Source organism: Myotis brandtii, unplaced genomic scaffold, assembly GCF_000412655.1.
Source record: "Myotis brandtii unplaced genomic scaffold, ASM41265v1 scaffold889, whole genome shotgun sequence".
NCBI lineage: Eukaryota > Metazoa > Chordata > Mammalia > Chiroptera > Vespertilionidae > Myotis > Myotis brandtii.
Window position 1 is genome coordinate 355325 of NW_005371640.1, and position 26374 is coordinate 381698.

Genomic DNA, 26374 nt, shown 5'->3' on the forward strand with positions numbered 1-26374 from the left:
AGTTATTGGGGGGTGGGGGGAAGAGGAACAAATGTAATCTGAACAATAAAGATTTAAAAAAAATAATAATAATAAAAGAGTAAAATACTAATTAGACCAGACAGCCGAACGACCTTCCGGACATCCTTCCAGATGAAGCCGGGGCTGTGAGGGCCGAGCCCCTTGCACAAATTTCGTGCATTGGGCCTCTAGTATACAATAAGTACAGTAGGTAGAAGAAAGAGAAACCAGCCCATACCTGGATAGAGGTTGTAGACTGCCATTTTGTACTCCTTTTTTTTCCTTACAGTGAAGACGTGTCCACTGAAATGAATAGAATGGATGTTTTCATTGCTGCCCATGCTGAGCAGGTACCATCGGATCCTTTGATCCTGAGCCATTACTAAGCCAGGTAGAGTATCCATCACATAGCCATTGATCGCTGGAGAAGGAGAACAGAGAAGGCTGTTAAAATCTATTAAAGTTTCTTTTTTTTAAAAAAAAGTATGTTTTATTGATTGCAGAGAGGAAGGGAGAGGGGAGAGAGAGATAGAAGCATCAATGATGAGAGGGAATCATTGATGGGGCTGCCTCCTGCACGCTGGGAATCGAACCATGACCTCCTGGTTCATAGGTTGACACTCAACCACTGAGCCACGCCGACCAAGCTAGAAGTTTCTTTTCCTCCACCCCAGTCAAAAATATTGATTCTTTGAAGGTTCCACTCCCATACACACACTCTCAATTCATACAGTGTCCAAGCCTCAGGCTCAAGGCTCCTTTGTCATAGTGCATGCTGCTTTTCACAGTGAGCGTGGGATATATTTGGGCGTGGGATACATTACCACGGAAGCGATACTTTTCTTTAAAAGCAGGGTCCTCCATCCGGATATCGCAGGGAGCTCTGCAGTTCCTTTCCATGTTTTCAGTGAAGTACCAGCTCTTGGTCTCATCAAAAATAGTGAAAAACAGAGCAAATTCCCGCACTGTCACTTGTCTCCCATGAGCAGGGTTCAGAGTGTTGGCGCGGCAGATCAGAAGCGGTCCAATCAAGCCCGAATGCATATCTTTCTCCTGAGAGGGAAGACACCAATCCTGTGAGTATAAGCTCCCCCACCTCTAAACCAGCGTAGGTTTCTCATCAACTTTTATGCCACTCCAATCTACTCCCCATCTTCCCACAGTATGATTCATCCTCCTCAGTAGGTTCCAGAATAGTATTTCTAAAACACAAATATGATGCTATCTCCTCTTATTTATTTTTTATTTAAAAAAAAAACTTAAGCCTGGCTGGCGTGGCTCAGTGGTTGAGTGTCGATCTATGAACTGGGAGGTCACAGTTCAGTTCCCGGTCAGGGCACATGCCCTGGTTGTGGGCTCGGTCCTCAGTGGGCGGTGTGCAGGAGGAAGCCAATCCATGGATTCTCTCTCATCATTGATGTTTCTCTCTCTCTCTCTCTCTCTCTCTCTCTCTCTCTCTCTCTCCCTCCCTCTCTCTCCCTCTCTGAAATCAATAAAAATACATTTTAAAACATTTAATATGTCTTTGTTGATTTTAGACAGAGGAAGGGAGGGGGAGAGGAAGGGAGGGAGGGAGAGGGAGAGAGAGAGAAACATCAATGAAGAGAGAAGCATCGTCAGCTGCCTGCTGCAGGCCCCACACTGGGGATCGAGCCTGCAACCAGGCATGTGCCCTGACTGGGAACTGAACCGGTGACCTCCTGGTTCATGGGTTGACGTTCAACCATTGAGACACAACGGTCGGGCTACCTCTCCCTATTTTTTTAAAATATATTTTATTTATTTTTTACAGAGAGGAAGGGAGAGGAATAGAGAGTTAGAAACATCAATGAGGGAGAAACACCGATCAGCTGCCTCCTGCACATCCCCAGTACCTGCACATCCCCTACTGGGGATGTGCCCACAACCAAGGTACATGCCCTTGACTGGAATCGAACCTGGGACCCTTCAGTCCACAGGCTGACGCTCTATCCACTGAGCCAAACCAGCTAGGGCTACCTCTCCCTATTTAAAACCTTCCATTATGCTTAGGATAAATACCCAAATTCTTAGCAGATATTGCAAAGACCATTTCTTTTAAACCAGAAAGTGACCAGCACAATGTAGACCTGCTTACCAGATCAACATCAGAAAAATAAGCCCAGGCTTTGCAGTCAAACTCATCAGCAGTGGGCGCCATCTGATGTTGCACTTTCCAAAAGTAAATTCTGGTTTCATTGGGCTCCACAAACTTTTTTCTAGGTTCTGTTCCTTGCCTCTGATCTTCCTCATACGAAATAAGGCTGGAGTAGAAGGAGTAGGGACGAGAGGCCTGGTTTTTGAAAGTTACCTGCAGAGCAAAACAGAAAAAGAATGCAAGTATTTTAGCGTTTACATCCCTAATTGTAATGCCTATTTTGGCTCTGTCCAAGTTTTAATACCCAGAGAAAGTGGTATAGGATGGCTATTGTAAGAACCCAAGCCTAAAGATCTATAGAGGAAATGCTGAGGAATTTTTGAATTAACAATGTTTTAAGGCATGGACTCAAAGGAGGAAATTCCTAAAGAGACCATAATCTCACGACTTGGTACTTAAGGTTCTTCATGACAAATTTCAGGATGAATGCACATAATCTTTTTAAAAGCCTGGTTTTCAGATTTGAAAAAAATGATATATGTTTCATAGGACATATGAAAAGTAAAATACAAATCAAGGCACCATCCCATAATTTTATATCCTTCTATATCCTTAATGTTAACCATCAATTGGGACAATGATTGACTATTTTAGGAAAAAAAATAAAACTAATTTGACCTTTGGCTCCCACAATGCACCAAAATAACTTTGTCTATAGAAATTTTGATGGATTAAAAAGTTAATTTTTAAGAAATTAAATTGTAAAAGAAAGTTCAAGAATAGGTGATTTAAAAAAAAAGTCTCTGTATGGGGAAGGATTTTTATAAACATGAAAGCTATGAAAGTGGCATAAAGAAAAGATTATAGCAGCGGTCTCAACCTGAGAGTCGCCAACCTGTGGGTCGCGACCCCTTTGGGGGTCGAACGACCCTTTCACAGGGGTCGCCTAAGACCATCAGAAAACACATATATAATTACATATTGTTTTTGTGATGAATCACTATGCTTTAATTATGTTCAATTTGTAACAATGAAAATACATCCTGCATATCAGATATTTACATTACGATTCATAACAGTAGCAAAATTACAGTTATGAAGTAGCAACAAAAATAACTTTATGGTTGGGTGTCACCACGGGGTCACCACAATATGAGGAACTGTATTAAAGGGTCGCGGCATTAGGAAGGTTGAGAACCACTGGATTATAGGTTACTTCCTGTTTTTAATGAAAAAAACCACTATATATAAAATTAAGAGACAACAAACTTGGAAAAATACTATTCACTAAAATGATCAATGATCTATAATATATGAGGTAATATAAATTAATAAGAAAAGCACTGCCTCCAAAATTGTCAAATGTACAAAGAACATTAAGAGATCATTCGTTACAGAAAGTCTTAAACTGTTCACATACATTTCACTTTTAGAATTTTATCCTAGGAAAAGTTGTGATTGCAGCATTATTTAAATAGTGAAAAAAACCTATTATAGGGTTATTCAAAGTACATGGTTAAGTAAACCATAAATTCATGTAATAGACTATTATGCAATCACTTTAAAAATATACTTAGGAAGTATTTTTAAATGACATTAGAAATGTTTATGATATATTTAATCAAAATAGAAGTAGAATTATACATTGTGCAATTTTGAATACATAAATAGAAGAATACATAGGAAAAAAGAACATACACCAAAATGATATTTATGAGATTATTTTTCAACTTCTTTATTTTCTATATTTTTTAAAAATGATAATACATTATTTTTATACTCAGAGACAAAAAATACACAGGATTCATTTCCTTGTGATTCCATTGTCCTCAACTCACCCTGATATTGTCTTCGACTTCTGCTCTTATACATGGCCCCAGGAGTCCCAAGTGCTCATTCAGTTCTCCACGGTATAAGGGCTGAGTAAAGGAGCCATCAGTAAATTCCTGGAAAACCACCTTCTTGAACTGAGCCCTGAAGACAAAAGCAGAGGAAAATCAATATCTTTATGGACCAGGTGTGTAGAAACACCTCACCTTCTTTTTTTTTCCTTTTAAAATATATTTATTGATTTCAGAGAGGAAAGGAGAGGGAGAGAGAGATAGAAACGTCAATGATGAGGGAGAATCATTGACCAGCTGCCCCCACACACTCCCCATAGGGGATGGAGCCTGCAACCTAGGCATGTGCCCTGACCGGGAATTGAACTGTGACTCCTGGTTCCTAGATCGATGCTCAACCACCGAGCCATACTGGCTGGACAAGGATGTCCCAGTTTCAGGGCTTTTGCACTTCCTGTTCCCTTTGCATGGACACATCTCTTAGAGCTGGTCTATCATCATTTAGGTCTCAACTCCATAAAGGATTTCTCTGACCACCACAGCTAAAGTAACACCCCAGTGTTACTCTATCATATTATTCAATTCTATCTTCTGAATAGCATCATCAAGACCCCCTTTCTATTAATTTATTATCTTTTGCCCTCCCCAATAGAATGTGAGCTCCTACTTTGCTGCACTCATGCCTACAAAATTGTCTGCCATGTAGCTGGTGCTCAATAAATATTTGATGACTGCAATAAACTCTTATGTTTACCTTCCAAATTTCTCTGTTTTCTCTCCCCTGCCCAACCTCCTTCTGTTCCCCTAACTTTGCCCTCTGTACCCCAAGCACCATGAAAAACTTTTCCTACATCGTCAACTTTTTTGTCACACACTTCACTTCTTCCTCCTGCCTCTTCAGGGCTCTCTCATGACACTATGACTTTTATGGCAGCTCATAAGGCTGATAAAGTTGACTTTCTTCCTACTCTCCATTGCTGCTTCTTGACTCTGACACTTCTACCCTTCTGTAAGCCCCTCTCCTTCTCCTCCATCCCACCAGAGTACGAGTTTCATGCCATCTGGATTTACCATCCTCTAACTTTCATTGTTGGGCTCATCTAACCTCCCGTTTACTCCTCAGCTTCATCTAGACCAGTGGTTCTCAATCTTCCTAATGCCACGACCCTTTAATACAGTTCCTCATGTTGTGGTGACCCCCAACCATAAAATTATTTTCGTTGCTACTTCATAACTGTAATTTTGCTACTGTTATGAATCGTAATGTAAATATCTGATATGCAGGATGTATTTTCATTGTTACACATTGAACATAATTAAAGCATAGTGATTAATCACAAAAACAATATGTAATTATATATGTGTTTTCTGATGGTCTTAGGCGACCCCTGTGAAAGGGTCGTTCGACCCCCAAAGGGGTCGCGACCCACAGGTTGAGAACCGCTGAATTCTAGACGTTGCCATCTGGTTCTCAGGGGTCTTCTATAAAGCCATCTGGAGTTACACTGCTGCAGATTGGCTGTCCCTTTTCTATTGTTTCAGTATTTGGTAAAATCAAAGGTCACCATAGCAGGACCAAGGAATAATCAACGTACCCATACCTGTTTCTTGGTGCATGGGGGGATTTGCTCAATCCATAATCCCAGAGCTGCTCCACTGCAGCAATAAAATAGTGTCGTGTCTTCTTTTGAAAGCTGCGAGGGTCCTGACTTTCATTCTCACCATATATGTCAAAATCCTCTCTCTTCGTTTCCGTTGAGAAGGTATCATCATAGTCAATGTCATGTTCCTCTGGCTGAAGAGGAGTAGGGGTTATTTCCCTTTGATGGTGTTTCAAGACGGGTGGATTTTGAAGGTTCAATCTTCCAGTCCCGCCTTGTTTTGCCCCAGTGGCCTCACTTTGGGGCTTATCTTGTCTTTCGTTTATTGCTGCTATTGAATGATTGTTTTCGTAAGGGTCTAGGGGTGAAATGGTGTCTTTTGTCTTAACAGTTATGTTTTGTTGTGACTTCTCTTGGGATTTCCACTCTTCTCTTGGTATCTGGGTAGCATATTGATTATCCCAGGCGAAGAGATCTAGCACTTTGTTCAATTTAACAGCGTCCTGTGTTTTCTGAAGGAAGATCTCTTCTACCAGATCCCCGTGGCCAGGAGAACCATTGCCAGTTTTCGTAGGCAAAGAGTCTACCTGATGAATATGAACTTCAGGAAGTGATTCCACTTTGCCAGATGCTTCAGACAAGCCCGGTTTCAAGAGAACAGGATCCTCAGGCTTCTTGTATATGAGTGAGTCTGTAGCACTTTCTCCCAGAGAGCTAATATTTTCTTGACCTCTCATCATTTCCATTAGGAAGGTTAAAGAGAGATTTCTTTTGTCTCCTTCTAAGAAAGAACTGCTTTCTTGGACTCCAGAACTCCTTTCCCTAAAGGTAGAACTATAGGCTGGTGCTAGGTGAGAAGGGTTGTCTTGGGGTGGGATCTTGGTCACATCTGTAGGTCTAATTGATGGAAATGCTGATGCCTTTACAACGGGTAATGCAGAGCCATCTGTTTGATTGATGCCATGACTTCTCATAGAAAAATCTGGTAAGGGGGACTGAGTAATGGCCCTTTTCTTCTTCTCATGGTACTCTATCTGTGTGAGGGCGTCCTGGGTCAAATATTTCATGTTTTTGGACCGCTGGGTTGAGGCATCATTCAAAATTACACCCCCTTGAAGCTTTATTTCTTCTGTTGGGAGTCTAAAGTGTTTTAAACCCCGCTTACCACGCTGAGCAATAACATTCTGTGGACTTGGATTAGGACTTGGATACTTCTCTGTCACTTGTTTTGTTTGATTTCCCAAGCCTTCCAAGTTTGCTTCCTCCCTTATTTTTGAGAAATGGGTCATGTGAATCCCTGCTCTAGTTGCTGAATCATTTAATGACCTGGGGCCTTGAAGTATTGGAGTATATGTGCCCTCATTTAAACTGTCTACATTTTGCTTAGTGCTTAATAAGAAAAGGTCCTTCAGCAAATTTTTAGTGCCATTCACTGTATACACGTGAGGCAAAACTACGTTCTCTTGGATTAATTTTTCCTTCATTCCTCTCTCTTCCTGGGATAGTTTTGCTTGATTGTGTGTATCGTTTTCTTGGCTATTAGTCAAGTTAGTAAAAAATATGCCTTTACTGTTTGGAGAAATCATCTCTTTGAGTCCCTGGTCCTTTGTAAACTCATCCTTTTCTACTACCACTTTATTCTTCTCTGACAAGAAATTCTGACCGTTCACAGGTTTTTCTGATCCTAAAGGTATCAATTGCTTTAGATCAGGCCTCTGTCCAGAGCTTAGGGAGTTACTGTCATGGGTCTTTTTCATCCAATTTGCTGAATCTGGCAAGATGGATGTATCTGGATTTTCTGCACCTACTGGAACAGAGCCCTCTTTTTTATGGTGGACCATTTCCATACTTTTTGGTGAAGTAGTTTTATTTGACACATAATTTAGCCCCAAAGCTGTAGTATTTTTGTCCATGAGCGTTTCATCAGGAATCAAAGAAGTCACTTCTTGAACCTCATCATTACTTTTTAATGTAATATCTTGCCAGACTGATGTACTATTCTCAATTAATAATGTTGGGCCATCAATGTGAGTCTTTCTATTCATTGTTGAGTTAACTGGTGCCTTGTTTGTCTTTACTAAAGAGACATTAATTTTGAATGAAGAATTATCTTTGGTCAGTGAGGTAGGTTCATGGACTCTTTCCTCTTTAAATAACCTATCACTCTCCATTGATGATACATGTTCTCCTAGTGAACTTTCTTGACTATTCATTAAAGCTGCTTCTAACAACTTGGAATCATTATTTCCCTTACTTAAGTCCAAAGGCACACCAGACCCAATAAGGAGAGATGCATTTTTGTCCAATACAATGGTGCCTAATTGATTACTAAAGTGAACTGGCATATTTGTGGGTCCTAAGGAACCTGTCTTTTCAATACCTGCTGTCAACTCTTCTGACGGAATTGTTGGTAAAGTCATTAGATTGCTTGATAAATTAGAAATTGGTAAATCAAGTTTCTCTGAGTCTACTTTTATAGTTGACCCCAAATTCTCGTTTAATTGTAGTTCTGGCTCAGGAGTAAATACTCTGTCCCTACTGTTATGGAGCTCTGGCCTGAGATGTGCCATTTCAGATAGGCCTTTGTTTCTTTCTATTGGTCCAGGTAAATGATCATCAGCCTCATATGTGGCTTCTTGGAGATCAGACAAGGATAATCCATGTGGAGTAGGGTTCTGTCCCAAGAGCATCAACAAATCATCAGAGGAAACACTTTGTACTTCATGCAGCGGTGTTCTCTCTCCAGACCAAAGCTCAATCTTCTCCATATCATTTTCTGGAGTTGCAGTGCCTCTAAATTGATTTTGCCTAGTGCTTGGGTGACTTGAATTCCGGGAGAAGCTTCTGGGTCCAATGACATAATTTTCATTCAGCAAGGAAGTTGGAATGTCTTCATATGGATCCTCATAATAATCACCAGTGTTTCTGTTGTTACAATTAGAAACCTTCAGTAAGGCTGTCATGCCTCTGTTCCGAAAGTCTGAGTTGTGGCACCCCAGAACCCACAGACCTGGAGATGAGAAAGAATAAGACTCTGGTTACTCATAACCTAGGTACCAAGCTAGTTTTGTGTTAGAGGGTATCTCCTATTCCCAGAAGAATGAAAAAATACTAGTTGGTACCATTATAGGTAATTGGTATGTGTATTCTAAACCTGTAACAGTAGTTTAGCAATGGTAGCAAAAGTGAGATTTGCATGGCTGCTGTTGTGGTTTATCTGTTTGTGACCATAAGAAAGGGTTGTGATTAAAAACGAACAGATGTTGGAATAAAAATGGAGAAATGTAATTAGCATGCATAATAGTGGAGAATCTTAATAGTCGCACAGAGCTGTAATGATGACAGTGCCTTAACTCAGGAAAGGTTATATAGGCTAGCTGTTATTGCTATATAACATAGTGGCACAGGTTCTAGAGTCAGATTGCCTGGATTCAAATCCTAGCCCTACAATTTACCAGCTATGTGACTTAGAGCAAGTCAATTGAGCTCTCTGAGTTCTAGTTTTCCAGTTTATAAATGAGGCTAATAGTATCTAGCCCATCATATAATGCATTCTAATCATATAACACAATGCCTAGCATCCATAGCATCACCAATTTGCAGAGTAAATAAGCACAAGGGAGTAGGACTTAGGATTAGAATACACATACAAATCCCACCACAATTTTAGCAATATTAATTTCTACTGTGGCCAGGTTTATCCAATGAAGGGATTTCATGGTAGTAAATTAGATGCATAAGCATAAGTGAAAAAATACACATATGAATAAAAATAAATTTAACACATCAACCTATATAATAAAAGCATAGTATGCAAATTGTCCCCTCGACCAGGAGTTCGCCCAGGAGTTCGACCAGGGGGCGGGGCTGGCCAGGAGAAGGGAGGGAGGCCCTGGCCAGCAGCTGGCAGCCACTAGGGACCCTACCAGTGCAGGACCCTACCACTGGGCCTCTAGTTAGTTAATAAATCTCAATCCAACAGCTTAAAGAAGAGTTGATTTTTGAAATTAAAAACTCAATAAAATAAATCACCAAATAAAAATAAGAAATTCCATATATAAAAAATTTGAAATAAAAAAGGAGATATAATCACTGATGCACAAAAGGATTATAATTTCCTTGAAGAAAATTCAGCTGCCATTCTCCTCTAACTTCTGGCATAGGCATAAAATGCCTGGGCAAGTCTGAGACTTGATCAGCACTACAAATATATAGATCAGCCTTGTGCCTCAATAATATAACCAGGGATTCAGTAAGCTAATTTTGTAAGCTGTTATCAATCCTGGAACTTGTTCCTATCAAAGTAACCCAGAGAGACAGAGCCTAGCCTACCACAAGCGGGTAGGAGCACATTTCAGGCTTCAAAAGACAAGGGCTCTTCAATCACCCAAGGCTAGTACAATATCCTAGTATGGAATATTAAGCAATCTTTTATAATGATGATGTTCATATATATTTACTGGCATAGAAAAGTATCAAATATATTCAGTGAAAAAAAAGGTTACAAAACATGATATAAATATGCTTTTTATTGATTTCAGAGAGGAAGAGAGAGGGAGAGAGAAACATCAATGATGAGAGAGAATCATTGATCAGCAGCCTCCTGCACACCCCCTACTGAGGATCAAGCCCACAACCTGGGCATGTGCCCTGACCAAGAATCAAACCGTGACCTCCTGGTTCATAGGTCAACACTCAACACTGAGCCACGCCAGCTGGGCCAAAGGTAGCTTTTAGAGCAAAGACTTGTAAGTAACTTAATGTGGTGCTGTCATTAAAATACCTTGCAATTACCCCAAATCACTTTAACCACTTAATATCTGCCCAAATGTGGGCCAGTGGACCAAAAAGCATATGAGTGGCTAGTGGTGCAATCACAGCTGTTACTAAAAGAATAATGTAGCCCTAACCGGTTTGGCTCAGTGGATGGAGTGTCGGCCTGCGGACTGAAGGGCCCCGGATTCGATTCTGGTCAAGGGCATGTACCTTGGCTTCGGGCACATCCCCAGTGGAGGGTGTGCAGGAGGCAGTTGATTGATGTTTCTCTCTCATCGATGTTTCTAACTCTCTGTCCCTCTCCCTTCCTCTCTGTAAAAAATCAATGAAATATATTTTTAAAAAAGAATAATGTAAATAACTAACCTGGGTTTTCCATTGACATGAAGACAGTTTCTCCGGACAACGGGAATAGGGTAAGTGTGTCTTCGAAGACTGTTTTGTGTTTGAAGGTATATCCAGAGAAGAAGACAGAAAGGAAGTCAGTCTGTGCTCCAACACTTAGAATGTACCAGTAAGCCACCTCATGCAAGCAAATCGACAGCTGCAAACTATCAAAAACATAACCATTGATGCCTGCAAAAGAAATGGAGAACAAGAGGTTTTAGCAGTATCAGGGTTTACTAGTTTGGATTGTCGTGATAGGATTAGAAATGATGGTTATGTCCAAGAAGCGATAGCATTATACCTTCCAGAAAAGTCGATTGTTAATACTTGGTCAGCTAGGTCCTAATCCCAAGGGCAGGGGAGTCATAGACCATCATGGTAGAGATGGCTTTGAGTGCTATATGGGGGTGTGGGTGGGGAGCAGGGCATTTGCATGGTCTCAAAGTGTCTCCCTCCAAACTGCTTATAGTTGCAAGGGGGAAAGGAGTAACCAGACAGAGGAAAAATCAGAAAGAAAAACAAATTTGATCAGGTGAACCAAATGAATATCTGTTAATGTTCCAGATTCAAGGACTAACGGGTTTCAAAAAAGCAGGACAGCCCAGCCGGTGTGGCTCAGTAGTTGAGCATTGACCTATGAACCAGGAGGTCATGGTTTGATTCCAATCAGGGCACATTCCCCAGTGTGGGGCATGTAGGAGGCAGCTAATCAATTGACGTTTCTCATCACTGACGTTTCTACCTCTCTCTCCCTCTCCTTCCTTTCTGAAATCAATAAAAATATTTTTAAAACTTTAAAAAAGTTCTCTGAATATTTGTTGCTTTCTAAATAAATAAATATGTTTTATGATCATATGCATTTATATGAAATTGTATATGTTTGTATATAATGATTTTTAAGGAACTATGACTTGCATGGCAGATAAAGCAATCCACTATATGGACATCAATTTGGCTTCAATTTCCCTTTGTCTATTACTCATTAGACGGGTGCTGCTTTACTTACTGTGCATGATGTTGGAAACTTGGAAGTCTGGATCCTGAGGCTGCATTGCATCTGCATTGGGGAGGAAGCGCTGCATATTCTCTGTGAGGTACCAGCTTCGGTTCTCATCAAATATAGAAAACAGGATGACATTTCTCTTGTCTGACATCATCTGTTAATTACACGCATTGAAAGAAGGAAATACTACTACCATTGTCAAGTAAGAATTTGCAGTCTACAATAGAAGTGATAGCATGCATGTGCTATATCTATAATCCTTTGGTTCAATTCCATTTCTCCATAGGTCACTATTATGGCATGGACCAGAGCCTGGGAGTGGGAGTGGGTGCTATGGGAAGTATATGTTTTTTGTTTGTTTGTCTGTTTATCCTCACTTGAGGATATTTTCCCATTGGTTTTTAGAGAGAGTGGAAGAGAGAGGGAAAGACCGAAAGAAATATCAATGTGAGAGAAACACATCAATTGATTGCCTCCTGCACGTACCTGACTAGGGCCCAGGCTGGGAAGGAGCCTGCAACTGAGGTATGTGCCCTTGACCGGAATCGAACCCGGGACCCTTTGGTCCGCAGGCCGACATTCTATCCACTGAGCCAAAACGGCTAGGGCAGCAGTAAGCATATGTTCAAAGCGAATGTATCCTCAGGACAAGAGGTTGAATGGACCCATTAAACTTCATTTATTCAGGAGCCAAAGCCATATGATGACTGATTTTTTGGTACAGTCTGTAGCCTCATTCTTTCCATGTTCAGAATAGAGGAGTTTTACTCGTAAAGACCCAAGTGATTATTCAGTGTCTTTCTTAAATAAGTTAGTCACATCAAGTAAGATTAATGCCTTTCCTAAATTTCCATCTAGCAATTGCCCTTCCACGAGGCTACCAATCTAATAAAAAAATTAAAGATAGGCACTACATTGTTTGGCTCAGTTGAAAGAGTGTCAGTCCTCGGACTAAGGGACCCAGGTTCAATTTCGGTCAAGGGCACGTACTTCAGTTGCAGGCTCGTTCCCCAGCCCTGGCTGGGGCACATGAGGGAAGCAACCAATCGATGTTTCTCTCTCTCTCTCTCTGTCCCTCCCCCTCCCCCTCCCTTCCACTCTCTCTAAAAATCAATGGGAAAATATCCTCGAATGAGGATTAACAAAAAAAAGTTTTTAAATATTTTAATTGATTTTTTAGAGAGAGAAAGGGAGAGGATAGAGAGATGGAAACATCGATGAGAATCATCCATCAGCTGCCTCCTGCACGGTCCCTATGGGGGATCAAGCCTGAAACCAAGGTACATGCTCTTGACCGAAATCAAACCCAGGACCCTTCAGTCCACTCGCCAATGCTCTATCCACTGAGCCAAACTGGTTAGGGCAAAAAAAATTTTTTTAAATAGAAAACAGAGATCAAATAATAAAGCTCAGATGAACTGCAAAATGTTAACTATTATTAATACCTTAAGTTTTCTGTTGAAAAAATTTTAAGTGTTGTTCAGAAGATCAGTTTGTATAAGAACCAAAGTTATGAGTTAGTCACTTGTTAACTGAATCTTCTAAGATTTAATGTGTAAACTTCACTAATATGTATTAATTTCATTTTGCATAATCTACTGCTACACAAAGCAAAATGCTGAGGGGAAGAGATTGAAGTATATAGACGTACATTTTAGTCCTCTTCCCCAAAATAGTGGAGAAACCATAATTAGGAAAAATTTGTCAAGACAGGTACTTGACCAAATTGATGCCTCTCTGGGTTTGTGTGCCACATGTTTTTTGCTGCATTAAAATTCATGTGCTTTAGTCTCTAAACCAATGAAGTGTTTTCAGATTAGTAGGAATCTTATGTATCATAACCAAATGGACATATAGTCAAGCCTCAGCAATATGGCCATGAGTTTTTTTGAAGTAAATTTTCTTATTCAGAGAATTAAACTTTATTTTTTAAAGTAGCAGAAGTGGTCCAAATTCTAGTCATATTCTAAAGTATATTATATCTTTCCCTGTATTTTGCTCAGCAAATATTTATTGAACTCTAGAGAAGTCTAGGCTGTGGTAAGATTTGTGTGTCATCAAAAAATAGGTGATAATTGCCCTAAGCCAGTTTGACTCCGTGGATAGAACATTGGCCTGCAGACTGAAGGGTCCCAGGTTCGATATCGGTCAAGGGCACATGCCCGGGTTGTGGGCTTGATCCCCAGTAGGGGGCATGCAGGAGGCAGCCAATCAATGATTCTCTCTCATCACTGATGTTTCTATTTCTCTCTCCCTTCCTCTCTGAAATCAATAAAAATATATTTAAAAAAATAAAAATAAAAATAGGTGATAATTGAGCATATTAAAAGGGGCAAGATCACCAAAAAGGAGTGGAATTTTAGACTGGGTATGAGTATTAGAGAAATAATAGGGCCCAGGTCTCCTATTTATCCAGCAGGCAAGATTATTACCCCAAAATCAAAATCAATTAACACCTGTGAGAGACCCAACGCATTTCTTTTACTGGCCAATATCGCAGATGACTATACTGTCTGCATTCTACTGGGAGACATACACCGAGGGAGTATAGGAAATCTTATGTGGAAGTTCCTATACATCATCATTTCATTTTTAGCTTCAAATAAGCACTTGGAAAGAGAAGAACTCACCTGGTTTCCACTTTGATCTACAGATTCTTTGTAGCAGATGAGGAGAGGGCCAATGAGCCCTGAAGCCAGATCTCTCTCTTGATTAACGAAGCTTGAATAATATCGCGTCAGGCACCGAGGATCTGATTTAGTTGGCCCATCTTCTACAGTCACTGTCCATCTGTACTTGAATATATTTCCTGGCAGAATTGGCATATCTTTCAGATGTTTCACACCTACCCACATCCAAACCCCAGAATAGCTTGATTAGAGTATAACAAGCCACATATTGGTAATCATGTTGCTATTGCAAGAGCTCTACACATCTAGATGTACATATGTTTTTCAATAAATGGAAACTAAATTTGCACCTATTACAAGTTTAAGATTCATACAATTTTTTAAAAATATATTTTTACTGATTTCAGAGGGGAAGGGAGAGGGAAGGAGGGAGGGAAGGAGGGAGGGAGGGAGGCAGAGAGAGAGAGAGAGAGAGAGAGAGACAGAGACAGAGACATCAGTGATAAGAATCATTGACTGGCTGCTTCCTGCACGCCCCACACTAGGGACCAAGCCTGCAACCTGGGCATGTGCCCTGACCAGGAATCGAACCATGACCTCCTTGTTCATGGGTCGATGCTCAACCACTGAGCAATGCCGTTGGGCACCCCCATAATTTTCTAAAACTACATATGTGTGTTTAAAGCAACAATTATAGCATTTTCTTGTGAGCATTATAAAGTACATAAATGAAATACATCTGGAAATTGTAGCACAAAGGATTGTGGGTGATAAATGTGCCTATATGGTGCATAACAGCTGGGGCAGGCCCAGCACAATTTTAGTTGTTATTGAGACTGTGACCTCATCTGTACCTACAAGTAAGTAAGAACTATAAAACTGAGTTAACACTTACCTTTTGGCCATCTCCCTTCATGCAAAGGCCTGACATCAGTGATTCCATGAGGGAAGATGTTATATGGTCGGCTTGCTTGATTCTTAAATATAATCTGAAAGTATAAATGAGCTAGATCAAGTCCTAAGACAACCAGGATCAAGAAGAAAAGTGTGGCCTATATCCAGAGAACAAAAGCTTCTCTACATCCACATTATTGGGGTTTGTTCTTTTTTTCAAGATTCTTTTGTCTATGGGGGTCCTTTGCAATTCTATCTATATTTTAGGATTAGCTTGTCAATTTCTGCAAAAAAGGCAGTTGGAATTTTGATAGGGATTGACTTGAATCCTAATAATAAAAGACTAATATGCAAATCAACCAAATGGCGGAACAACTGGTAGCTATGATGCGCACTGATCACCAGGGGCAGACACTTAATGCAGGAGCTGCCCCCTGGTGGTCAGTGCACTCTCACAGGGGGAGTGCCGCTCAGCCAGAAGCCCTGAGCCAGGCTCATGGCTGACTAGCGCAGGGGTGGCGGCAGCACTAAGGATGTCCGACTGCTGGCCTAAGCTGCCAGTCGGACATCCAACGAGGGTTCCCGGATTACAAGTGAGTGCAGCCCGGACTGAGGGACCTCCCCCCCCAAGTGCATGAATGTTGTGCACTGGGCCTCTAGTCTGTAGATAAATTTGGAAGAGTCTTAACAGTAATTGATTCTTCCAATCCATGAACATAATATGTCTTTCCATTTATTTACATCTTTAAATTATCTAAGCAGTGATTAGTAGTTTTCAGTGCACAAGTCCCTTTTTATTAAATTTATTCCAAATTATTTTATTCTTTTTTGATATTATAGTGAACGAGATTATTTTCTTAATTTTGTTATCAGAGTATTCACTGATAAGAATATACAGAAATATAATTTTTTAATATTGATTTTGTATCTCACAACCTTCCTAAACTTGTTTATTCTAACAGCTTTTTAGCAGGATTTTCTACAAATAAGATTATGTTATTTACAAATAATCTTCCTTTTCAATCCAAATGCCTCTAATTCCTTTTTTTGTGTGTGTGGCTCATTTCACTGGCTTCCAGTGCAATATTAAATAGAAGTGACAAGAGTGGACATCTTAACTTGTTCCTAATCTCTAGGGGAAAACATTCAGTTTTTCACCACATTATAAAGTTTTCTTAGATGTTCTTCAAGTTAAGGACCTTGACTTCTGTTGCTAGTTCACTCAGAGTTTTTTCCGATCATGAATGGGTAGTGGATTTTGTCAAACCCCTTTCTCCACCTATTACGTGATCATGTGCTTCTTTTCTTTTATTGAAATACTATGGTGTAGTTCATTACAGGCTGTCCAAAAATAGACTATGGGCCAAATTCGGCTCACAGGCAATAGTTTGCTGATTCCTGTACTATACAATTGGTGGGAAAAGTTTTAGAAGGGTATGTATCAAAGCCTAAGCAATGAATATTTCAAAGGAGTGGCAGATTTAAGGAGTGGCATTAAATTTGTATTGTATACACTCATATTTTTAAACCAATTTATAATACACATTTATTTGTGTAGTATTTATGATTTTGAAAAGATAATGCCCATTAGAGATAAGGCTGAATTATGAAGTTTTAAGAATCTCAAATCCCTCCAGACTTTTTCTTCTTACCCAACTTTATAGCTTTTCCTCAACTTACCAACAGCGTATCTCCAACTTCTCCATAAAGTAAAGGTCCCAGGATTCCTGATTCATATTGAATAGCTTCACGAGTTTTAAATGTTTCATTTGTGTATGCCATAAATCGGACTTTTTTGTACTTTCTACCAATCCGCTGAGGACCATTATTCAAATATAGACTTTTATAACTGCTGTATGAGAAACAAAAAGATGAGAGGTTGAAATGGAGAACTCTAGGGAGAGGACAGGTAGCTAAAATCCAACTCTAAAACATCTGAATGATTTAATCAAGGAAAAGAGTGAGAAAAGTACAAGCATCCTTGATGCTTAACTATTTTTTTAAATTAAAACTTTATTGTTGAAAGTATTACATGTCCCCTTCTTTTCCCCATTAACCCCTTCTAGCCTGCCCCAGCCTGTCCCAGGCCTTCACCACCCTACTGTCTGTGTCCATAGGTCATGCATATATGCACACAAGTTCTTTGGTTGATCACTTCCCACCTACCTACCCTCCCCCACCTTTCCTCTGAGATTCTGCATTCTGTTCTATGCTTTTATGTCTCTGGATCTAGTTTGTTCATCAGTTTATTTTGTTCATTCGATTCCACGTAGGAGTGAGATCATGTGATACTTGTCTTTCTCTGACTGGCTTATTTCACTTAGCATACCACTTTCCAGGTCCCTCCATACATCCTTGATGCTTAGCTATTTTAGTTTCCAAACATATTAATGTACTTGACATTTGACATCATACCTGCACCTACCCCAAATGTGGTTTGAAGATTTATTGTTTCGAAAACTAGGAAGAACTTTTTGAGCATTGGGAAGAGATAGTAGCAGGAGTCAAAAGGTGCTTACCTGTCATTGGGGGAGGGGACTGAGGGAGCATAGTCCCAGTCCTCCTCTTCAGCAGCAATATAGTGGACCCAAGTTTTAGGATGCTTCTTGGCAACTGAGCGGGCTTGGATAAAGGAAGAAGGGTCATCATCATCAAACCTGACAAAATCCATGTCAGAGTCATAACTATCATCATCCTCATATTCCTCTTCTTGAATATTTTTCTTCCGTAGTTGGGGTTCCTCTGGGCAGCTATCCACTTTAACATAAGCTTCCATACCATCTGGAGTCAGACAAACAAAACAATGTCAAATTCCTACAAAACTTTCTTGCCTTAACTTCTGACATCATTCTCTGTCATGAGGCCTTCAAGGCCCTCCCGCTTTTTTTTAAAAAAAATGTATTTTTATTGATTTCCTAGAGGGAGAAAGAGAAAGAGACAGAAAAAGAAACATCAATGATGAGAGAGAATCATTGATCAGCTGCCTCCTGCATGCCCTACATTTTCTCATAAAACATCTCTTCAGCTATGTATGACCTGCCATCTCTCCACAGTATCAAGGCCTAGGTAATGGGATCAGGCTGGAAAACCAATAATATACTGTCCTCCTCACTTTTGCCACTTCATTTATCCTGAACCCATCTACCTTGCCTCTATCACAGGTATTTAACTAAAATGTCACCAATACTACAAGTACTCAAGCCCTCTTATACTCAAGGCAACATCTTTACTCTGAAAGCTGGCAACCAGTGAATCTCACTTGAGGTCTAACATGATCCTATACTGGACAGTGGACAGAAAATGTAATTAAAATAAGAGCTGGATACTTATCATACTAGTTTTTAAGATCCACAAGTATTACCATGCTGGTGCGAAGAGATATGGCAAAACAGTAGAAACTGGCCAAGGTCCATCAGGTGTGTCTGAGCAGTAAGGAAAGTTATTGGTGAGATCTCCAAGGAGGCCTGTCGATGGTTCCTCACAAGAAATGTGTGACCTTCAAGGAAAATTGAGTGCACTTCGGGGGCGGTGCCCATTCCAATCACATGCCAATAGACCAATTTCTTGTGACATCCGATCAGACCTGTAAAGTTGTAATAAGATAGCTATGGTCATGAAGTAGAGAAACTGAAATGGAAAACATTTTCTAAGATAGGATGGACAGCCTGGCCGGCGTGGCTCAGTGGTTGAGCATCGACCTATGAACCAAGGGTTCACAGTTCAATTCCCAGTCAGGGCACATGCCTGGGTTGTGGACTCAGCTGATCAATGATTCTCTCATCATTGATGTTTCTATCTCTCTCCCCCTCATCATTCCTCTCTGAAATCAATGAAAACATTTAAAAAAGAATAGGATGAACAAATTGACCTTATAAAGTTTATTATCTTGACTTGGAACCAAACTTTCTAAGGACTCTGGGGTACTGTGAAAGCAACAGCTCTTGCCAGAGTCAGGAATGATTGTCATGCTGCTAATTCCAATGGGTATTTTTTAGTTTTCATTTGCACCTGTTGACCATTCATTCCTTCTTGTGATTCTCTCCTTCACTGGCCTCTATGCCAACACCTCTCTGGGTTTTGTTCCCCTGTTGTTTAAAGTGCTTCTTCTGTCTCCTTCCCTGATCCCTCCTTCTCTACTCACCCATTAGATGACAGATCACCTCAGTGCTCAGCTTTAGGCCTTATTTTCTTGTTGATCAATATTTTCTCCCTGATCAATAACATCGATTCTCATGGTGTTAATGATCATCCATATGCTGATAACTCTCCTGTTTCAGACCTCTCCCATAACTCCAGACTCATACAACTGCCTTTTCACTATCTTCACCTGGATTATTTCATAAAACCCACACGTCCAAAATCAAATTTGAGATCTTTATTACCTCATCATCTTTCAGAGACCCTCATTTCAGTGATTGGTACCATCCTGCATTCAATTATGTGAGAGTTATTACAGTCTTCACTCTCACTTTTTACATCCAATCTAACACCAACTGTGACAATGTGATTAATAACACTAATATTTACTGAGCATTTTTTTATTTCAAGCACTGTCCAAAGTCTTTTCCAAGTTTTAACTCATTCACTCCTCACAATGACCCTATGAATGTAGAAATTACTATCATCCTCCTTCTCTTAGAGGAAACTCATGTCCAGGGAGGTTCATTAACTTGCTCAAATTTGAACCCAAGCAACTAAATATTTAGATATCATACTGTTAACTACTAGGGCACAGCTGTTTTCTATTTTGGCTCCCGGAGCCTTCAAATATATATATTTTTCACTATCATTACTACCCCAACCATCTTAAGCCAAGCTAGCTACCATTATCTCTTACCTGAACCACTGGAATAGCTTCGTTACAGGTATTCCCACATTTGGTCATACTCCCTTCCAAGCTTTCCACTCACAAGGAAACTTATGTGGTATGTTTGCATTTCAGAGCTGATTGTAGTATGCTTCAGCCCAAAACCCTTCAGTGACTCCCATTCCATATAGAATCAAGTCCAAACTCTCTAGGAAGGCCTAGAAATCCCTGAATAGCTGGATCCCTGTATGTACCTCCCCAGTCTCATCTCACATCACCTCATTTCCCTATTCCCAATCTTGTTTCAACACTCAATATAAATGGCACTTCCTTAGGGAAGCCTTCTCTGATCCCCAGTCTAGATCAGTCTCCTTTATTGTATGTTCACATATGATTATGCAATTTTCCTTCGAATTCTTGGTTTGTAATTTTGTATTTATTATTATGATTATTTGATTACAACGTGTCTGCCTATTATGCTATAAATAAGCTATGTGAGAGCAGGGACTTTCATGATTTGAAAGTTAATTTCTTTTCTAATTCTAAAATCATGCATATTCATGATAGAATGGTTGGAAATACAGCAAAGAATTAAGGGAATACCTGTCCTCGTCCTTTATTATTTTCTTGTGTTTCTAAATTTTCCATTTTCCTCTTTCTTGGCTTACATTCCAGTTTTACTTAATACATCTTCAATGGCTTCTAAGGGCTACCATTTCTAAAAATGTCTTTATTCTTCCCCCAATGCTGATTTACAGTTTGGCTATGAATTCTAGGTTGAAAATGACTTCTACCTTAGAACTTTGAAGTACTGCTTCATTATATTGCCAATCTAATTCTCATGTCTTTGTATGTGACTGTTTCTCCCAGGTCTCTGTGTTCTCAGAATTCCACAATAATAATTTTGTGTTGGGATCTTATTTATTTATTTATCCTGCTGTGAAATTTTAATACAAAGACTCAAATCTTTTTATTCTTAACACATTTCTTTAATTTTTAAGATCTATATTTAAACATATTCTTAATGTCTTTTTTGGTTTACTGAGAGATTTTTTCCTATTTGACCTACCTTCTATTGAGTTTGTATTTTGACCATTGTAGTCCTAATTTTGTGAGCATATTGGTGTTTGATTATTTTTTCATAGAATCCTATTATTACTTTATTAATGAAGGATCTTGTTGAATCTTTAAATATATATATATATATATTTATTGATTTCAGAAGAGAGAGGAAGGGAGAGAGGGAGAGGGAGAAACATCAATGTGAGAGAGACACATCCCTGAGGATTCTTCAGCGAGTGTATACATACCTGGAAGAGACCGGTTTACATAGCCATTGATTGTGTGCATTTCAGTCCGGGGCCGAGCAGATGCAGGATCCGTAGCCTGTGTGGAGGACTCATATGTTTCTGAATGCCAACTTTTTCCTGATGAGAGAGGATGCAAATGTAGGCCCAACTGAGTGTCTGTCTCATGACTGACCCCCTTTTCTTCTTCCCTCTCTCCCATGGGGTAAAGACTGCTCACACCTTAAGCATTTCTTCTTCTTTTTTTTTTTTAAAAAAATATTTTTATTGATTTCAGAAAGGAAGGAGAGGGAGAGAAAGATAGAAACATCAATGACGAGAGAAAACATCGATTCCCAGTCAGGGAACATGCCCGGGGTGCGGGAGGCGGCTGATCAATGATTCTCTCTCATTGTTCATGTTTCTGTATCTCTCTTCTTCTCCCTTCCACTCTGAAATCAATAAAAATAAATAAGTAAATAAATAAAAGTTAAGAGGTGAAGATAAAAGAAGGTATATTCATTGAAGCAGAGAGTAGAATGGTGGTTTCCAAGAGCTGGGATGGGGGAAATGGGGAGATATTAGTCAAGGGTACAAACTTTCAGTTTTAAAATGAATAAGTTCTGGGGACAGAAAGCACAGGCATGATAATCATAGTTACTAAGAGTGTGTTGAAAAAAAAAGTGTGTTGAACACTGGAAATACGCTGAGAGTAGATTTCACGTACACTTGCCACACGCAAATGGTCACTGTGAGAAGATGGATGTCAAATTAGCTTGACTATAGTTAACTATTTCACTTTATGTATGTAAAATCATCACCTTAAATATATGCAATGTACAATTTTTACTAAAATTTTCTTAAGCAAAAAGTCCTTGTTTGTGGATTTAATGAGAGGGATTAGGCTAACCTGTGACCCAGCTCCTGTATCTTCTTACCTCAGCTGCCAATGAAACCATGGGTGCATTTAGGGGTAGGGATTCATTGTCATTTCCACCTCCTTCATTTCTGAACAGTAAAATAGTTTATGATCTTTCTAGAATCACTTCTGGACAATAGCAGCTCTCATTTCAAGTACCAGAATAAGTTAATATATTTGCTTTCTTTCAGGAGTTCAAAATTCAGATTGCAGCTCACTAACCTTCATCAAATACAGCAAAAAGTAGTACAAATTCGTGTGTCCTTTCTTTGGCCAGACTCCCTGCAAAAGAAGTGAGGGCATTCATTGTCTATTGAAAATCCTTTCCCAGCAAACTGACACTAGGAGGAGACATTACTTCATCAACAGCCTGAGAGTAGCACAGATGTAGTCCTTTGTCTCTTGTTAACTTTATCATAACATCATTTCTTTGGTGTGAGGCCTCCTATACCAATGCTTCTAAAACTCTTTGGGTGCTCGCTTCGGCCGCACATATACTAACATTGGGACGATACAGAGAAGATTAGCATGGCCCCTGTGCAAGGATGACACGCAAATTCGTGAAGCGTTCCATATTAAAAACAAACAACTATTTGGGGTAAAGAACCTTTTTTTTTTTCAAATTTCAAATTTGTTGCAGACCATGACTTTTGTAAAATGTAATAAAAATGAATTACTAGCCCAGCCGGCATAGCTCAGTGGTTGAGCATCGACCTATGAACCAAGAGGTTGTGGTTTGATTCCTGGTTAGGGCACATGCCCGGGGTTGCAGGCTCCATCCCAGTGTGAGGTGGGAAGAGATTAACCAAAGAACTTATATGCATATATGCATTACCTATGGACACAGACAATAGGGTGGTGAAGGCCTGGGACGGGGCGGGAACCGGGTGGAGGGAGGCAATGGGGGGGGGAGGGACATCTGTAATAATCTCAAAATAAAGATTTAAAATATATATATACATATATTTTAAAAGATATGCCAGAACCGGTTTGGCTCAGTGGATAGAGCGTCGGCCTGCGGACTCAAGGGTCCCGGGTTCGATTCCGGTCTAGGGCATGTGCCTTGGTTGCGGGCACATCCCCAGTGGGGGGCGTGCAGGCAGCTGATCAATGTTTCTCTCTCATTGATGTTTCTGGCTCTCTATCCCTCTCCCTTCCTCTCTGTAAAAAATCAATAAATTGAAAAAAAATTTAAAAAAAAAGAACAGTAAAGGCAAAAAAGGAGACAAGAATTTTTCCAAATTGCAGTAATTTCATATGTGTTCAGATCAAATATAAGAGAAAAAGAAAAATTAGAAAAATACAACCCCATATAATTATTATAGTATATACATACGTGTTCAGAGCAAATATAAGAGAAAAAGAAAAATTACAAAATGTGCCTATAAGCAATTAATATAGAGAATTTCTATTATGTTTAACATTTTTACTTCTGCAGTTGTAAATAAACAAAAAAGTTGTGAGCAAAATAACAACTATCTATATTAAACACCTCAGTCACACTTTAAATGAACACCATGTACACCAACATTTAGAATTATTAATGTTAAAAATGAGCTTGCTTCATGTGTTAATGGTTGAATTTGTTGGTTGTCTTTCTTAGCATTGTACTTCTTCATTTTGGGGGAAAGTTTTCTTTGAAGCCTTAGTTTGAGTAGGAAGATTTTTGCTTATGATATTCTCCTTTTGTCTCTCTTGTACCCTGGCTGCTTGGAAAGTAAAAGTTGGACAAAGAAAGTAACTCACCTATACAAATTTAAAATACAAGCAAAGTTATCGGAAAACACTTTAATTATTTTATTTTTAAAATTATCAAGTAGGGGCCCTAGCCGATTTGGCTCAGTGGATAGAGCATCGGCCTGTGGAATGAAAGGTTTTGGGTTTGATTCCAGTCAAGGACATGTACCTCGGTGGCAGTCTCGATCCCTGGCCCTTGTTGGGGCGTGTGCAGGAGGCAACCAATCAATGTGTCTCTCTCACACTGATGTTTCTCTGTCTGTCTCTCCCCTTCCATTCCACTCTCTCTAAAATTCAATGGAAAAAATATCCTCAGGTGAGGAATAACAAAAAAAGAAAAAACAAAACAAAAAGTGCATTGTGGCAACATAGGATAAACACCTGTTTCTATAGGAAACTAGATTACGCTCCTTTTCATGGGCATGATGCTAGGGGAAAGGAACCTCTTTCAGATTAAAGAACATAAATGTTATCTTTTATGGACAAACCCAGATGTTTGTATTTCCCTGCTTATTTTCTCTCAATCTTACCTTTTCTTGCACTTACCTTCTCTACAAACCAGGAGGGTTCCAATGAGACCTGAATTCAGGTCTTTCACCAGGTCCACATGAGAAAAATAGGAGTAGGTGAGACATGGTGGGTCAGAGGCCATTGGGCCATTCTCCTTCAGGACCTCCCAGACATAGGTATGACTGTCACCAGGAATGACTTTATCATCTTCCTTCTCCCTTTGGCTGGTCTGATCCTCATATTGAGCACCTAAAGCAAGAATGCATAAAATTGTCATTTTTATGCCCATTGTTCACTCAGGGAAACATATCAAGTTTATTGTCACCAGTAGATTCTACACAAGCAACAGCCTTTCTGCATCTTTATTTGGAAGATTAATAAGCAGGAGCTATAGCTTGGCCAGCGTGGCTCAGTTGTTGAGCATCAACCTATGAACCAGGCGGTCACGGTTTGATTCCCGGTCAGGGCACGTGCCTGGGTTGTGGGCTCAATCCCCATTGTGGGGTGTGTAGGAGGCAGCTGGTCAGTGATTCTCTCTCATCATTGTGGTTTCTATCGCTCTCTTCTTCTCCCTTCCTTTCTGAAATCAATAAAAAAAAAAGACAGGTATGCAAAGCCAGAGAGATACAAAGCATATCAGTGGTTGCCTGGGACTGGGGGTGGGAATGGAGCTTGAACTTGAAAGAGAGAACTTCTTTAAGTGTCCTAAAGCTGGATTGTGTTGATGACTGCACAACTGTCTAAATTTACTAAAAGTCATCAAACTACCTTAAAGGGGTGAATTTTGTGGTATCTAATTTGTACCTCAATAAAGCTTTTAAAAATGCTATGAGGTAGCTATACACAAAAATCAATTTGAGATAGTGTGAAGGGTTAAATAATAAAACTTCCAGAGGAAAGCATAGAAGACAATCTTCATGACTTTGGGATAGGCAAATGTCTTAATAAACAGGACACAAAGTTCTAAAATAAAAGAAAAATGTGATAAATTTTTGTGTTTCATTAATTGTTGAATTTCTATGCTTCATTAACTTTAAGAACATGTGTTTATGAAAATAAAATTAAGATAGTAAAAATTCAACCCACAGACTAGAAGAAATGCAAATATTTATATATCATTGGATTTGTATTTTTGAATATAAAGTACCTCCACAAGTCAATAAGAAAATAATAAACAACTCATTTGTTTTCAACAGGATAAACACTTAAATACTAGATCAGATACTTTACAAAAGGATATGAGAAAAGTCAACAAACTCATAGAATGATATTCAACATCATCACAAATTTACTTGACAATCGTGGACTCCCAGACTAGTATAAGAAGGTCAGGAGCTTCTTGATCATAACATCCTATATAATAAAACCCTAATATGCAAATCAACCAAATGGTGGAATGACCAGTTGCTATGACACACACTGACCACCAGGGGGCAGACGCTCAATGCAGGAGCTGCCCTCTGGTGGGGGGAGTGCTGCTCAGCCAGAAGCCAGGTTCACTCACGGCTGGCGAACGCAGCGGTGGTGGCAGGGAGCCTCTCCCGCCTCTGTGGCAGCACTAAGGACCCCTTGGGGGATGTCTGCCTACAGACGGCGAGAGGGCACAGGCCGGGCTGAGGGACCCTTCCCGCCAGTGCAAGAATGTCGTGCACCGGGCCTCTAGCAAAAATATAAAGGCATGTTCTGACCAGTTTGGCTCAGTGGATAGAGTGTCGGCCTGCAGACTGAAAGGTCCCAGGTTCGATTCCGGTCAAGGGCATGTACCTTGGTTGTGGGCACATCCCCAGTAGGGGGTGTGCAGGAGGCAGTTGATCGATGTTTCTCTCTCATCGATGTTTTTAACTCTCTATCCCTCTCCCTTCCTCTC

At 39.9% G+C, this 26374-nt stretch overlaps 1 protein-coding gene across 2 annotated transcripts in view; it reads right to left on the reverse strand.

Annotated features, from left to right (window-relative positions):
• Positions 1-26374, reverse strand: part of F8 (coagulation factor VIII, procoagulant component) — an 83766-nt gene that overhangs the window by 36466 nt on the left and 20926 nt on the right. For both annotated transcript variants that reach the window (XM_005885012.2, XM_014532374.1), the window contains 15 exons: positions 24544-24756; positions 22483-22542; positions 21366-21482; positions 18610-18831; positions 17768-18029; positions 16929-17100; positions 15250-15343; positions 14355-14569; positions 11728-11878; positions 10701-10910; positions 5559-8568; positions 3955-4090; positions 2117-2329; positions 825-1053; positions 239-421 (listed from right to left, as the gene is read on the reverse strand). In XM_005885012.2, coding sequence (XP_005885074.1) covers positions 239-421; positions 825-1053; positions 2117-2329; positions 3955-4090; positions 5559-8568; positions 10701-10910; positions 11728-11878; positions 14355-14569; positions 15250-15343; positions 16929-17100; positions 17768-18029; positions 18610-18831; positions 21366-21482; positions 22483-22542; positions 24544-24756 — 5487 coding nt within the window. The remainder of the gene's footprint in view (positions 1-238; positions 422-824; positions 1054-2116; positions 2330-3954; positions 4091-5558; positions 8569-10700; positions 10911-11727; positions 11879-14354; positions 14570-15249; positions 15344-16928; positions 17101-17767; positions 18030-18609; positions 18832-21365; positions 21483-22482; positions 22543-24543; positions 24757-26374) is intronic.